We start from the raw sequence: 12293 nt of genomic DNA, 5'->3' as shown, positions 1-12293 counted from the left end.
TTTCCTTTCAAATTTGGCTGTTAGTGAACATAACGAATACGAATTTATCTGAAGTTACGAATTATCTGAAATAACGAATGCCGCATCTAAATAAATGGAAAAGAATTAATTAATAATAAATAATAATAATAGTAATAAAAAGTTTTTTTTATTATTATTAATGTTATTTATTATTATTAATTTGTTACATTCACTATCAGCCAAATTTTAAGGGAGTTCCAATACCTATAATTTAATAGTTAGCAATAGTTAGGTTATTATTAGTTAGTTATTATTTCGGATTTTCGAATTTTTAAATTTTTGAATTTTCTTTTCTTTTGAATTTCCGGAATTTTATTCTTACTTTTGGATATTCGAATTTTCGAATTTCCAAATTTCTGAATTTCCGAAATTTGGAATTTTCGAATTTCTGAATTTTCGAATTTCCGAATTTTTTAATTTCCGAATAAACAAATTTGTTGAAATTCGTTAAAAATATAATTCGGACTAAACAAATTGCACATGTCTAATTCATACTCACCTAGGTGGATGCAGCATCAATCCGATGCTGCATCTGTCCTGCGCTGGCTCTGCAATGAGAAATGAGCAATCAAACACCACTGATCGCTCAGTTCTCCCCTACGCTCTGAGCAGAGAGCCGTGATAGTTACTCATCAGCTCTCTGCTCTCCCACTCCAGTACTCACTGGAGCGCTTGGCTGTGGAGGGGGCTGGAGGCCTTGCTCAAGCTCTCAGCAGATTGCTTGACCAGGTGTCGGACCGGGCATCTGTGTGGATACTTCGACTACTTCTCCTTTAAATTACCCAAAGCCATTGGATTGTATTTATATCAAATAGGATCACATGCCTTGAAAAATTTCAATGGGGCATTTTACCATTTACATTTTCTTTAACTTTAGTACAATGCAAAAAAAGAAGCTCATAAGCTATACTATGAAACTGCTGTGCCACTGGGAAATACTCTGTATTTCCAAAAGTATTGGGACACCTGCCTTTACACACACACACATGAACTTTAATGGCATCCCAGCCTTAGTCCATAGGGTTCAACATTGAGTAGGCCCACCCTTTGCAGCTATAACAGCTTCAACTCTTCTGGAAAGGCTGTCCACAAGGTTTAGGAGTGTGTCTATGGTAATGTTTGACCATTCTTCCAGAAGCGCATTTGTGAGGTCAGGCACTGATGTTGGATGAGAAGGCCTGGCTGGCAGTCTGCACTCTAATTCATCTCAAAGGTGTTCTATTGGGTTGAGGTCAGGATTCTGTGCAGGCCAGTCAAGCTCCTCCACCCGAAACTCCACTCATTCAGCTATAGTGTGGGTTGGAAGGGGTTAATAAAGCATATTTCCACTCTTGCAGTCAAATGCCCAGTATATGTCTGTTATGTTTTTACATTCACATAGCATACCTAAAAATGTTTTTGAGTTTTTTGGTTTTTTTTTTGTAAACTTTCTAATATTTCTCATGACATGGCTAATTGCAAGGTCTGTTTGAACAATGTTATAGAGTGAATCTGTCCCAAGTCTGACCTTGTTATCGTACAATGCAAGAGGCCCAGCCCCTAAAACTTTAACCCTTTGTTAGGACAGACAGTGTTCAAGTCTAATGACAATTTATATGAAGATCTAGCGATTATGACAAACACAGCTGCCCAGGCCACTCCTATATAAAGAGACCTAGCGAGAGTTTCCTTTGCAGAAGGGTCGAGAACAGAGCATCCATAAATAATGATAAGCTGCAGTTTTTTATTTTGTTTATGCTATGTGAATGGGGACATGTAAAAAATATAAGGAGGGGTTATCCTAATTTGGCTGCAAAAGTGGAAATACCATTTAAGGGGCACATCCAACCCTTTTCTATAAAATGGTATATAAAGTCTTCTAAATCCAGCTTCTGTGAAGGGGTATTCAAGCAATTGACAAAATGTATTTATATAATAATTATGATATATAATACATATTGTGGCATTGAGACCCTGTGCTACCTGGAATATTGCTGGTTTACACCAGATTTTGGAAAGAAAGGCATGCTGATTGCACAGCTGTGTGCTGGGCTATTTAGTTGTGACCTGGCTATGGCTCAGGGCCCCAACCGACAGAGAGGAAGTCTGTGCATGGGAGTCAGGCGGACTCCCATTCCTCTGCAGGAGTCAAAGACTGCATGGGTGCAGCCAGAGCATGGATGTCTGCAGGAGGCAGATGTACTTTGAGACAGAGCAGCAAGGCGCTGATCAGGAGTAAGCTAGGAGAGAGCTTAACTCAAGGAAACCCTTTTGTTCTAAGGAGCAGACCTAAGGCCTAGGCTATGGGCCTGAAGCAGCCGGTAGCAATAACCTAAGCCAGGAAGCTGTAAGAAAGAGTGTCACCAGAGGTACAGTGTGGGTACCAAACAGGGACACAGTTACAGGGTCAAGAGGACCGAGGTCAACGCCTGAACAGCAGTGCTGACCAGAGAGCCAGGTGGCTCGGTATTTTTCATTTATTTCATTATTGCTTTGTGGAAGAAACCCCTGTGTGGGAATCCTGGATGGACTGTTTTTCTTTTACTTCAATAAACATGGCCAAAAAAGCCCTTAAACCGCATATCTGGCGTAGACTCAGCTCACTGGTAAGCTCTACACTGAAGCTAAACAACCCCCAAACCTCACAATATATATATATTCACACAGTGACAAAACCTACCTTTCTGAAGGAAGGAAAAAAATGTTAAGATGAGTAGAAATGTCCCCTTCATTCTGTTTTTTTTTTTTTAACATGAGGTTATTTCATGCATAACATTGGACTGAATTCTTGCTAAAATAAAAAAAAACAGACTGCCTAGCACCCACTAGCATTTAGGTTTCAAAAATATATAACACCCTTGGTGGTCTTCAGTGATGAGCTCTCTTGGGGTCTTCAGTGATGGGCTCTCTTGGGAGTTTTCAGTGATGGGCTCTCTTGGGAGTTTTCAGTAATGAGCTCTCTTGGGGTCTTCAGTGATGGGCTCTCTTGGGAGTTTTCAGTGATGAGCTCTCTTGGGAGTTTTCAGTGATGAGCTCTCTTGGGAGTTTTCAGTGATGGGCTCTCTTGGGAGTTTTCAGTGATGAGCTCTCTTGGGGGTCTTCAGTGATGAGCCCTCTTGGGGGTCTTCAGTGATGAGCTCTCTTGGGGGTCTTCAGTGATGAGCTCTCTTGGGGCTCTTCAGTGATGAGCTCTCTTTGGGGCTCTTCAGTGATGAGCTCTCTTTGGGGCTCTTCAGTGATGAGCTCTCTTGGGGGTCTTTAGTAAAGAGCTCTTTTCCGCTGAGTTCCCAGATCCGCTCACCTCGCTACTGCAATTAAAAGATGGTCAACGCTCCGTTGTTGAAGTTACTCAAACTACACAGATACCCTCTGAAGAAAAGATATTGAAATACACGATGCATTTCCGTTCCTAGTACCTGTTTCAGTTGTGTTGGTCACACTTTTTTTTTTTTAACATGTGGTTGGAATTGGAAATAACTCTACAGAAATGGTATGCAAAACAATATAACTCTATTGTACTATACTTAAATCTAAAATAGTTAATTAAAAAAAAAACAAAAAACGCATGTAACTTAGAAAAATGTGTCCACTTGAAAGAGGAAGTTAAGTCTTCTTGTTTAATTGTACCTTAATTGTAGTCTTCTTGTTTAATTGGTAATAGAGATGAGCCAGATGTTCGCTTGTTCGCGGAATAGCGAACAATTTGGGGTGTTCGCGGCAAATTTGAAAGCCACAGAACACCTTTTAAAAGTCTATGGGAGAAATCAAAAGTGCTAATTTTAAAGGCTTATATGCATGTTATTGTCATAAAAAGTGTTTGGGGGCCCGGGTCCTGCCCCAGGGGACATGTATCAATGCAAAAAAAAGTTTTCAAAAAGGCTGTTTTTTCGGGAGCAGTGATTTTAATAATGCTTAAAGTGAAACAGTAAAAGTGAAATATTCCTTTAAATTTCGTACCTGGGAGGTGTCTATAGTATGCCTGTAAAGTGGCGCATTTTTCCCGTGTTTAGAACAGTCAGAGAGCAAAATGACATTTCTTTTTTTTTTTATAATCTTTATTTTTATTTTATATAATAAGAAAAAGAACATACATACATATAATCTATGGTCATTCTCACTACAGAACATTGCATTTTTCCAGTGCAGACCAATATGTAGATACAAAAACAAGATGTATAACAAGTTGTGATACGTAGGGGTAAGGGAGGGAGGGGAAAGGGGGGGAGGGATTAAATCATCTCCGAACTTTATTACACTACTAAACAGACATATTGAGTCCTAAGAGGGGGTCCCGCCGTATCAGCTTGGCCGGACCCACCCCCCCAGCCCTCCATTTTGGTATTGGAGGGAGGGGTCTCATTTTTTTTATTCAGTGCCCCAGGATGCCCACTGGGTGGATTCCCCGGAAGGGGGGCCGTAGGCCTCCAACTAACCTTCGCCTAAGGGGAGCGCCCCCTGGGCATCCACCGGGCCAGTGCGGACACAAAGGTGCCTACGTTACCAGGCAGAGCCCCTGACCAATACGTCTAACCAAGTAACAACTCTAATATTAATAAAGGAGATACAAAACTTATCTGTAATCACTAACGACGCATAGCGTCTCATATTAGCCTTCAGCTATATACCTTGTGAACCATGCATTAGGAAAGAAAAGGTCAACACCCTGTGCAATCAACAGGGCGCTGAAACATTCCACTCAGGTACGCACGTCACCACCAACAGGCCTCCTTAGCTTCAAGGAGGGCTCCGCTAACTCCAACAGCGCGACATCCAGGCTAAAGGAAACCGGATTAGTGTCGATGGTGAATCTTCGCCACTGAGCCCAAATACCATCAAAGCGCTCACTCCTATCTTTGCACCTCGCCACCCACTCCTCCGCCTCTCTGATATCATCCACCTTCTGTAGCCATTCTTTTAAGGTAGGGACCTGTGGACGCTTCCAATAGAGAGGTACAAGCCTTTTAGCGGCATTTAGTAGATGAGGGAGGGTGCTTTTTTTGTAATGGCTTAGAGGGAGGGTGGGGAGGTGCAAGAGGAAATGCTCAGGGGAGAACGGGACCTCAATCTGCAGGGCATTTTTAATGGTAGTCTGCACTTCCATCCAGAAAGACCTAATTACTGGGCATTCCCACCATACATGAAGAAGGGTGCCTTTCTGACCACAACCTCGCCAGCATCGGTCAGAAACCGAGGGGTATATACGTGCTATAACAGCTGGTACCCGGTACCAGCGAGTTAGAAGCTTGTAGTTAGTTTCCTGCGTTCTAGACTCTATGGAGCTAGAGTGTGCTAGTTTATACATGTGTAGACGTTGTTCTGGCGTGAACTCCACCCCTAGGTCTCGTTCCCATTCCCTTATGAAAGCTGGCTTACCAGCAGTGGGAACTGAGCCCAGTAGCCTGTATAGCTCAGAAATCAAATGAGGAGTTGGCTCTTCTTTTATGAAAAGACTTTCTAGTGTGGTGATGGTGTCTAGCCCTCTCATCGGGGTCCCCTCTGTTGCAATAAAGTGTTGGAGTTGCTGGTGCCTCCACCAGTCCATAGGGAATCTGCCGTGGCTGTTCCGCAAGGCGTCTAGGGGTATCAGCTTGCCCTTATCCACAAATTTACCGTAACTATAATTGCCGTCGGACACCCACGTACCGAAAAAGGTTCTCTGCTCCCCAGGAGGGAACCACTTATATCCCCCCAGAGGTGCCAATGGGGAGCCCGGGGGCACCAAAGCACTCAGGGCATTTGTGCGGTCCCAGACCCGCAGGATGTGATTGGTTAGCGGTGAGGTCGTCTGTGAGAGTCCTCTGTGTTCACGGGACAGCCAGGGTGCGTATGACAAGTCCCAGCCTGCCAAGCTCTTCTCCAAGGAGACCCACATTTTTGAACCCCCGTGATGACGCCAGTTAAGGATATGTTGGATCGCAATGGCTCTATTGTATCGTCGTATATCCGGAAGGCCCAAGCCACCTATTTCTTTGGCCTTCTGTAGCAAAGACACCGCCAGTCTTGGTTTTTTACCATGCCAAATGAAATTAATCATTAGACTTTGAAGCTGAGCAAAGAAGCTCTTGGGGAGGGTAACTGGCAGCATCTGTAAATAAAAGAGCACCCTAGGAAGGATGTTCATCTTGAGTATGTTAAGTTTGCCTAGCCATGTGAAGGAGGTCTTGGTCCAATTCTGTAAGTCTCTACGCACCATGCTCAAAAGGGTGGGAAAATTAGCCGAGTAAATAGTGTCAAATCGATTTGTAAGTTGGATACCCAAGTACTTAATAGACGTTTTAGCCCAGCTAAATGGGAAAGCTTGTTTCAAGTCAGTAGCCATTTTTATAGGGATGGTAATGGGCAGAATTTCGGATTTCGAAAAGTTTATTTTAAAGTTGGACACATGACCGAAACTTTTTAGTTCCTTCATAAGGTTTGGCAGTGACACTAAGGGCTGGGTCAGATGAAAGAGCACGTCATCGGCATAGGCCGATAGTTTGTGTTCCGTAGACCCTACTGTTACCCCTCTAATATCAGTGTTTGCCCGTATTGTTCGAAGCAGGGGCTCCAAAGCCAGAGCGAACAGTAGGGGGGAGAGGGGACACCCCTGCCTCGTGCCATTCCGTATGGGGAATCCCAAGGATAGATGGCCGTTCACTTTGACCTTCGCACTGGGGGTCGAGTAAAGCGCCATGATCCATCTCAGCATATGAGGGCCCAGTCCCCAAGCCTCCAGAACCGCCTTAAGGTATGACCAATCAATCCTGTCAAAGGCCTTTTCGGCATCTGTGGACAGGATAAGGTAGGGGGTGGAGTTCTTATGGGAACATGCCCATTGTATGAGCTGTATGGCCCGGATGGAATTGTCCCTAGCTTCTCTACCTGAAATAAATCCCGTTTGATCGGGGTGAATAAAGGAGGGCAGGACGTGTTTAAGTCGATTTGCCATAATCTTAGCAAAAATTTTTATATCGACGTTAAGTAGCGATATTGGTCGATAGCTTTGTGGGAGAGTGGGGTCCTTGCCCTCTTTCGGCAGCACTGTGATGTGGGCCAGTAAAGCCTCAGGGGGAATCTGGTGGTTTGTGGCCAAAGAGTTAAAATACCTGCACATATGATTTTGTAGCAGGGGGAGAAACTTTGCATAATACGCTTTGGAGTATCCATCCGGGCCAGGGCTCTTCCCATTGGGTAGGGCCTTCACTGTTGAAATAATCTCCTGAGGGGAAATGGGGGAATCAAGGTCTAGCTGCTGCTCTGGTGTCAGGGAGGGGAGTCCCGCTGCGGCGAGGTATTCGCCAATCGCTTTTAGTTTTGCTGATCGTCCTGTGTGTGAGATATCCTTATCTAGGTGATATAATTCTGCATAATAATCTCTAAAGATTGAGGCAATCCCAGAGGAATGTAATGTAGCTGTGCCGTCAGGGGACCGGAGCGAGTGTACGTGGGCTGTCATTCTTCTCTTCCGAAGCGCTCTAGCTAGCATTCTGCCGCATTTGTTTCCCTGTTCGTAGTATTTATGTGAAAGGTGGCGTAATTGTCTGCGCACGCGACGGTCGAGGAGGCGAGAAAACAGTTCCCTCAGTTCAGTCAGCCTTTCGCGGGCGTTAGCATCCCCCTGACGTTTGTGTTTAAGTTCCTCTTCCTGCAAAGCTGTCAGCACCCTCTTGAAGTCTATCTGTCTTTCCCTTTTGAGTTTGGAACCCAGGGAGATCAATTCCCCCCTGAGTACCGCCTTATGGCTTTCCCATACCATTCCGTCTGCCATTTCCTCGGACACATTCTCCGCAAAATAGTGTGTGATGGTCTCAGAGACCTTAGCTACCACTGAGGCGTCGTCCAGGAGGTTTTCGTTGAGCCTCCAGGACCAGGCCCTCCGTGTTTCATCTGGAACCCGTATCACGGCCCATACTGGAGCATGATCTGAAATAGTGATGTTACCTATTTCAGCTGACTGCAGCAATTCAAGGGTGTCATGGTCCACACACATAAGGTCTATGCGTGTATAAACGTCATGCACCCCCGAGTAGTAGCTGTAGTCCCTCTCAGATGCATGAAGAGCTCTCCACGTGTCTATAAGGAAGCTATTTTGCAGTGACTTGCGAAAATGCTTGAGGAAGGCTTGGGAGTGAGTGGGGCGGCCATGGGATGTGTCAACGAGCGGGTCCGGGCTCACGTTAAAATCCCCTCCAAGAATTAGGTGACCCTCCCTGAATTCGTTCAATTTATCTAGCACAGAATCAATAAAGGAGAGTTGTTGGGCATTGGGTGCGTAGAGAGTCGCAAATGTAAATTTTTTGTTGGCCAAGACCCCCTTCACAAAGACGTATCTGCCCTGTGAGTCGGCCTGAGTCTCTGAAAGTTGGAATGGGCATGACTTATGGAATGCGATGGCTGTACCTCGTGATTTGGCTACTGGGGAGTTGCTAAAAAACCATTGGGTATATAGGTGTGTGGGTATCTTTGGAAGGGACTGTTCCCTGAAGTGAGTCTCCTGCAGGAAAACCACCTGGGCCCCCAGTCTCTTAAGTTCCAGCCATAGCCTGTTGCGCTTATGTGGAGAGCAGAGCCCCCTGACATTATAGGATAGTACCTTTAGTGACGGCGCACCTGACGTGGATGATAGCTGATCGTTCACATCTCCTCCGGTTCCCCCATGCATGGCTCAGTCGGCCAAAAGGCAACCTGCAGATCAAAGCAATAGATGGTTAGCTTTAGAAAGTGATCTAAAACACAAAATAATATCCAGGGGGAAGTGGGCAGGAGGGGAGGGAGAGGCTAGGGAAGGGTGGGAGGTGGGAGGAAGGGGGGCTTGGAGAGGGTTAGGTGGGGAAGTGGAAGGGATGGGGGGGGGGAAGGCGGGACGGGGATAGGGATAAGGAGAAGAAAACAAAAACAACAATAGTCTACAGAGCTCGCCCGGGGGGGGGGGTATCAACCCAAAAACCGCCCGGGTGAAGACTCGGAGTCCCACAAGGGACTGTCACCTAGTAAGGTGAGGCCTAGGTGGGGTACGTGGGAGACCACCAAGGAGACGATTAGCCCATCCTTCCGTCCAGTCCATTCTGACACATAAACAGGGTGGGAAACAAAAAAAATTGTGCAAAACAAAACAAAAAAAAAAGGGGGGGGTAAACAGTACGTCTCAACAAAAGAAAAAAGGAGATTGTGGAACCCGGACTCCCCAAAAGTGCAAAAACAAAAAAGAAGAGGGGAGGACAAGGCGGCCAGGCTAGGAGCTGGACTACGGACCCCCTAGTCCATCATGATGCCTAATGGTTCTTGTAGTAGAAAGGTAGTGCAAAGGGCCTACTGTGAGATGCCTCGCAGGAGTAGGTAGAATGTGACAGCAGCGCGTCCGTTAGGCCCAGAGCCCTGACTGAAATGCCAATGATGAAGAGGGGATTCCGTCTAAAAAATTAGGAAAAGCGATAAGGGTGGCAATAGCTCATTTAGTCACTGGTTGTGGAAGTGCCCGGACGTGGGCCCTCCGTTTGCCTGTTGCGGCCCCGGGACCGCCTGTTTCCTGTCGCCTGGATCCATGGTTGAGGTAGCTGGGGTTTTGGGATGTCCGGGGTGGTGCGCCAATCCGGGAAATCTACAGGGTTAAGCTCCAAGGTATGTAGGAAGCGGGGGAGGTCATCCTTTGTGCGTAGTATAGCCCAACGGCCATTTTTTGAAGCCTGGAGGCTGAATGGGAAGCCCCAGCGGTATGTGAGGCCTGCTGCCTGGATTTCCGTTAGAAGTGGGCGAAGGGCCCGCCGCTGCATTAGGGTACGCCGTGAGAGGTCCTGGTCAAAGGACAGTTGAGCTCCATCAAAGTCAAAGACTGGTCTGTTGCGCATTTTTTGCATTATGCGATCCTTCAGTGTAAATTTGTGTAGCTTGCAGATCACATCTCTGGGGTTGTCAGGGTCCTCTGATGGGGGCCGAAGTGCCCTGTGAGCTCTGTCTATCTCAATCGGCACCGACGGAGGCAAACTCAGGATTTCACGGAACACTCCCTGTAAGGTGGGGACAATGTCCTTAGGTGCAGTAGCTTCTGGGAGGCCTCGTATGCGAATATTCGCCCGCCTGCTGCGGTTCTCCATGTCGTCTAACTGGCACAACAGAGCCTCAATTTGATGACTGTGTGTGACGGTCTGCTCTCTGAGCTGGGAGATGGCGGGTATAGAATCATCGAATTTCTGCTCCAAAGTCTCTACCCTGTGACCCAGCTCAGTGGTATCAGATTGTAATTGTTCAATATCTTGCCTGAAGGCCCTCTCAATCCTGCTTGTAAAGCGCTCTAGGTCTTCTTTAGTAGGGAGAGACCATAAATGCTGCCTGATGTCTCTGTCCTCGGTCAAAGCTGCCAGGTGTGTGTCCCTGTCCTGTGATGATGTGGAGCGAGGGGATGCAGGGGGGATGGAGTCGCTTACCAGCCTGGGAGAGGAGATAGGAGATAGAGCTGGAGGCGCTGGCTGAATCTCCTGTTGCTGCAGCGTGGCCGTTTGTTCCGGCGCCATCTTGGATTTCCCCCTCTGCTGACGGGGGGTGTCTAGTAGAAAGGAATCCAGCGATCCCTGACCGTTTGGGTGGGCTTTTTTCGGCTGGGAAGAAGCCCGCCGCCGCTGTGACATGCCCTGTGCGGAAATCGGGGGGTAATCACCCCTGTAGCTGCTAATTATGCTGCGGACTGGACGGAGCTCGGGCTCAGCACGTCCTCACTCCTCCATAGTCAGGCCACGCCCCCCGCAAAATGACATTTCTAAAGGAAAAAAGTAATTTAAAACTACTAGTGGCTATAATGAATTGTCGGGTAATACAGATAAAAGTCATTGAAAAAAACGGCATTGGAATCCCCCCCCAGTCCATTACCAGGCCCTTTGGGTCTAGTATGAATATTAAGGGGAACCCCGAACCAAAATTAAAAAAAAAAAATTGCGTGGTGGTCCCCCCAAATTCCATACAAGGCCCTTCAGGTCTGGTATGGATATTAAGGGGAACCCTGCGCCAATTTTTTAAAAAAATGGCGTAAGGGTCCCCCTCAAAATCCATACCAGACCCTTCAGGTCTGGTATGGATTTTAAGGGGAACCCCGCACCAAAATTTTTAAAAAATGGTGGCGTTTTTTTTTTTTTTTTCAGTCCGTCGGCGGAGCCATAGAAGAAGATGAATGGACTTCGTGGGGCATTTTAATTTTTTTATTTTTTAATAAAGGACTTGTCCCAAGTTGTGTCTTGTTTCTTAACACTTTGACACTTTTTTGTGAAATGGTACAGGTACAATTTACCTGTTACCATTTCAAATAGGGGGGGCTGGGATCTGGGGGTCCCCTTGTTAAAGGGGGCTTCCAGATTCCGATAAGCCCCCCGCCCACAGACCCCCACAACCACCGGGCAAGGGTTGTGGGGATGAGGCCCCTACCCCAAAGCACCCTCCCCATGTTGAGGGCATGTGGACTGGTACGGTTCAAGAGGGGAGGCGCTCTCGTCCCCCCCTCTTTTCCTGTGGCCTGCCAGGTTGCATGCTCCGATAAGGGTCTGTTATGGATTTTTGGGGGGACCCCCACGCCATTTTTTTAAATTTTGGCGTGGGGCTCCCCTTAATATCTATACCAGACCTGAAGGGTCTGGTATGGATTTTGAGGGGGACCCCCACGCCATTTTTTTTATTTTGGCGCGGGGTTCCCCTTAATATCCATACCAGACCTGAAGGGCCTGGTATGGAATTTGGGGGGGGTCCACGCAATTTTTTTTTTTAAATTTTAGTTCGGGGTTCCCCTTAATATTCATACTAGACCCATAGGGCCTGGTAATGGACTGTGGGGGAATCCCATGCCATTTTTTTCAAGGACTTTTATGTGTATTGCCGGGACCGACAATTCATTATAGCCGCGAGTACTTTTAAATTACTTTTTTTTCCTTTAGAAATGTCATTTTGCTCTCGGACTGTTCTAAACACAGGAAACATGCGCCACTTTACAGGCATACTATAGACACCCCCAGGTACGAAATTTAAAGGAATATTTCACTTTTATTGTTTCACTTTAAGCATTATCCTGAAAAAACGTCCGTTTTTAAAACTTTTTTTTTGCATTGATACATGTCCCCTGGGGCAGAATCCAGGTCCCCACTTTTTATGACAATACCATGCATATAAGCCTTTAAATTAGCACTTTTGATTATTCATGTTCGTGTCCCATAGACTTTAACGTGTCCGAACAAATTTTTTGCCTGTTCGCATGCTCTGCTGCAAACCGAACCGGGGGGGGGGGGGGGGTTCGGCTCATCCCTACTTACAACATTGGAATGTGCCGTTCAGATGACATG

General features: G+C 46.4%; 1 protein-coding gene across 1 annotated transcript in view; it reads right to left on the bottom strand.

Moving 5' to 3' along the window:
• The window catches only part of LOC141117560 (uncharacterized), a 34235-nt gene extending 30804 nt beyond the window's left edge, over positions 1-3431 (bottom strand). The window contains exon 1 of the mRNA XM_073610466.1: positions 2681-3431. Within this exon, the coding sequence (XP_073466567.1) occupies positions 2681-2732 (52 nt within the window). The 5' untranslated portion in view covers positions 2733-3431. The remainder of the gene's footprint in view (positions 1-2680) is intronic.
• Positions 3432-12293: the final 8862 nt, after the last annotated feature.

The sequence above is a fragment of the Aquarana catesbeiana genome, linkage group LG13 (assembly GCF_042186555.1).
Source record: "Aquarana catesbeiana isolate 2022-GZ linkage group LG13, ASM4218655v1, whole genome shotgun sequence".
Lineage (NCBI taxonomy): Eukaryota > Metazoa > Chordata > Amphibia > Anura > Ranidae > Aquarana > Aquarana catesbeiana.
Note: the sequence above shows the minus strand (reverse complement) of the source record. Positions and strands in the feature narration are given on the sequence as shown.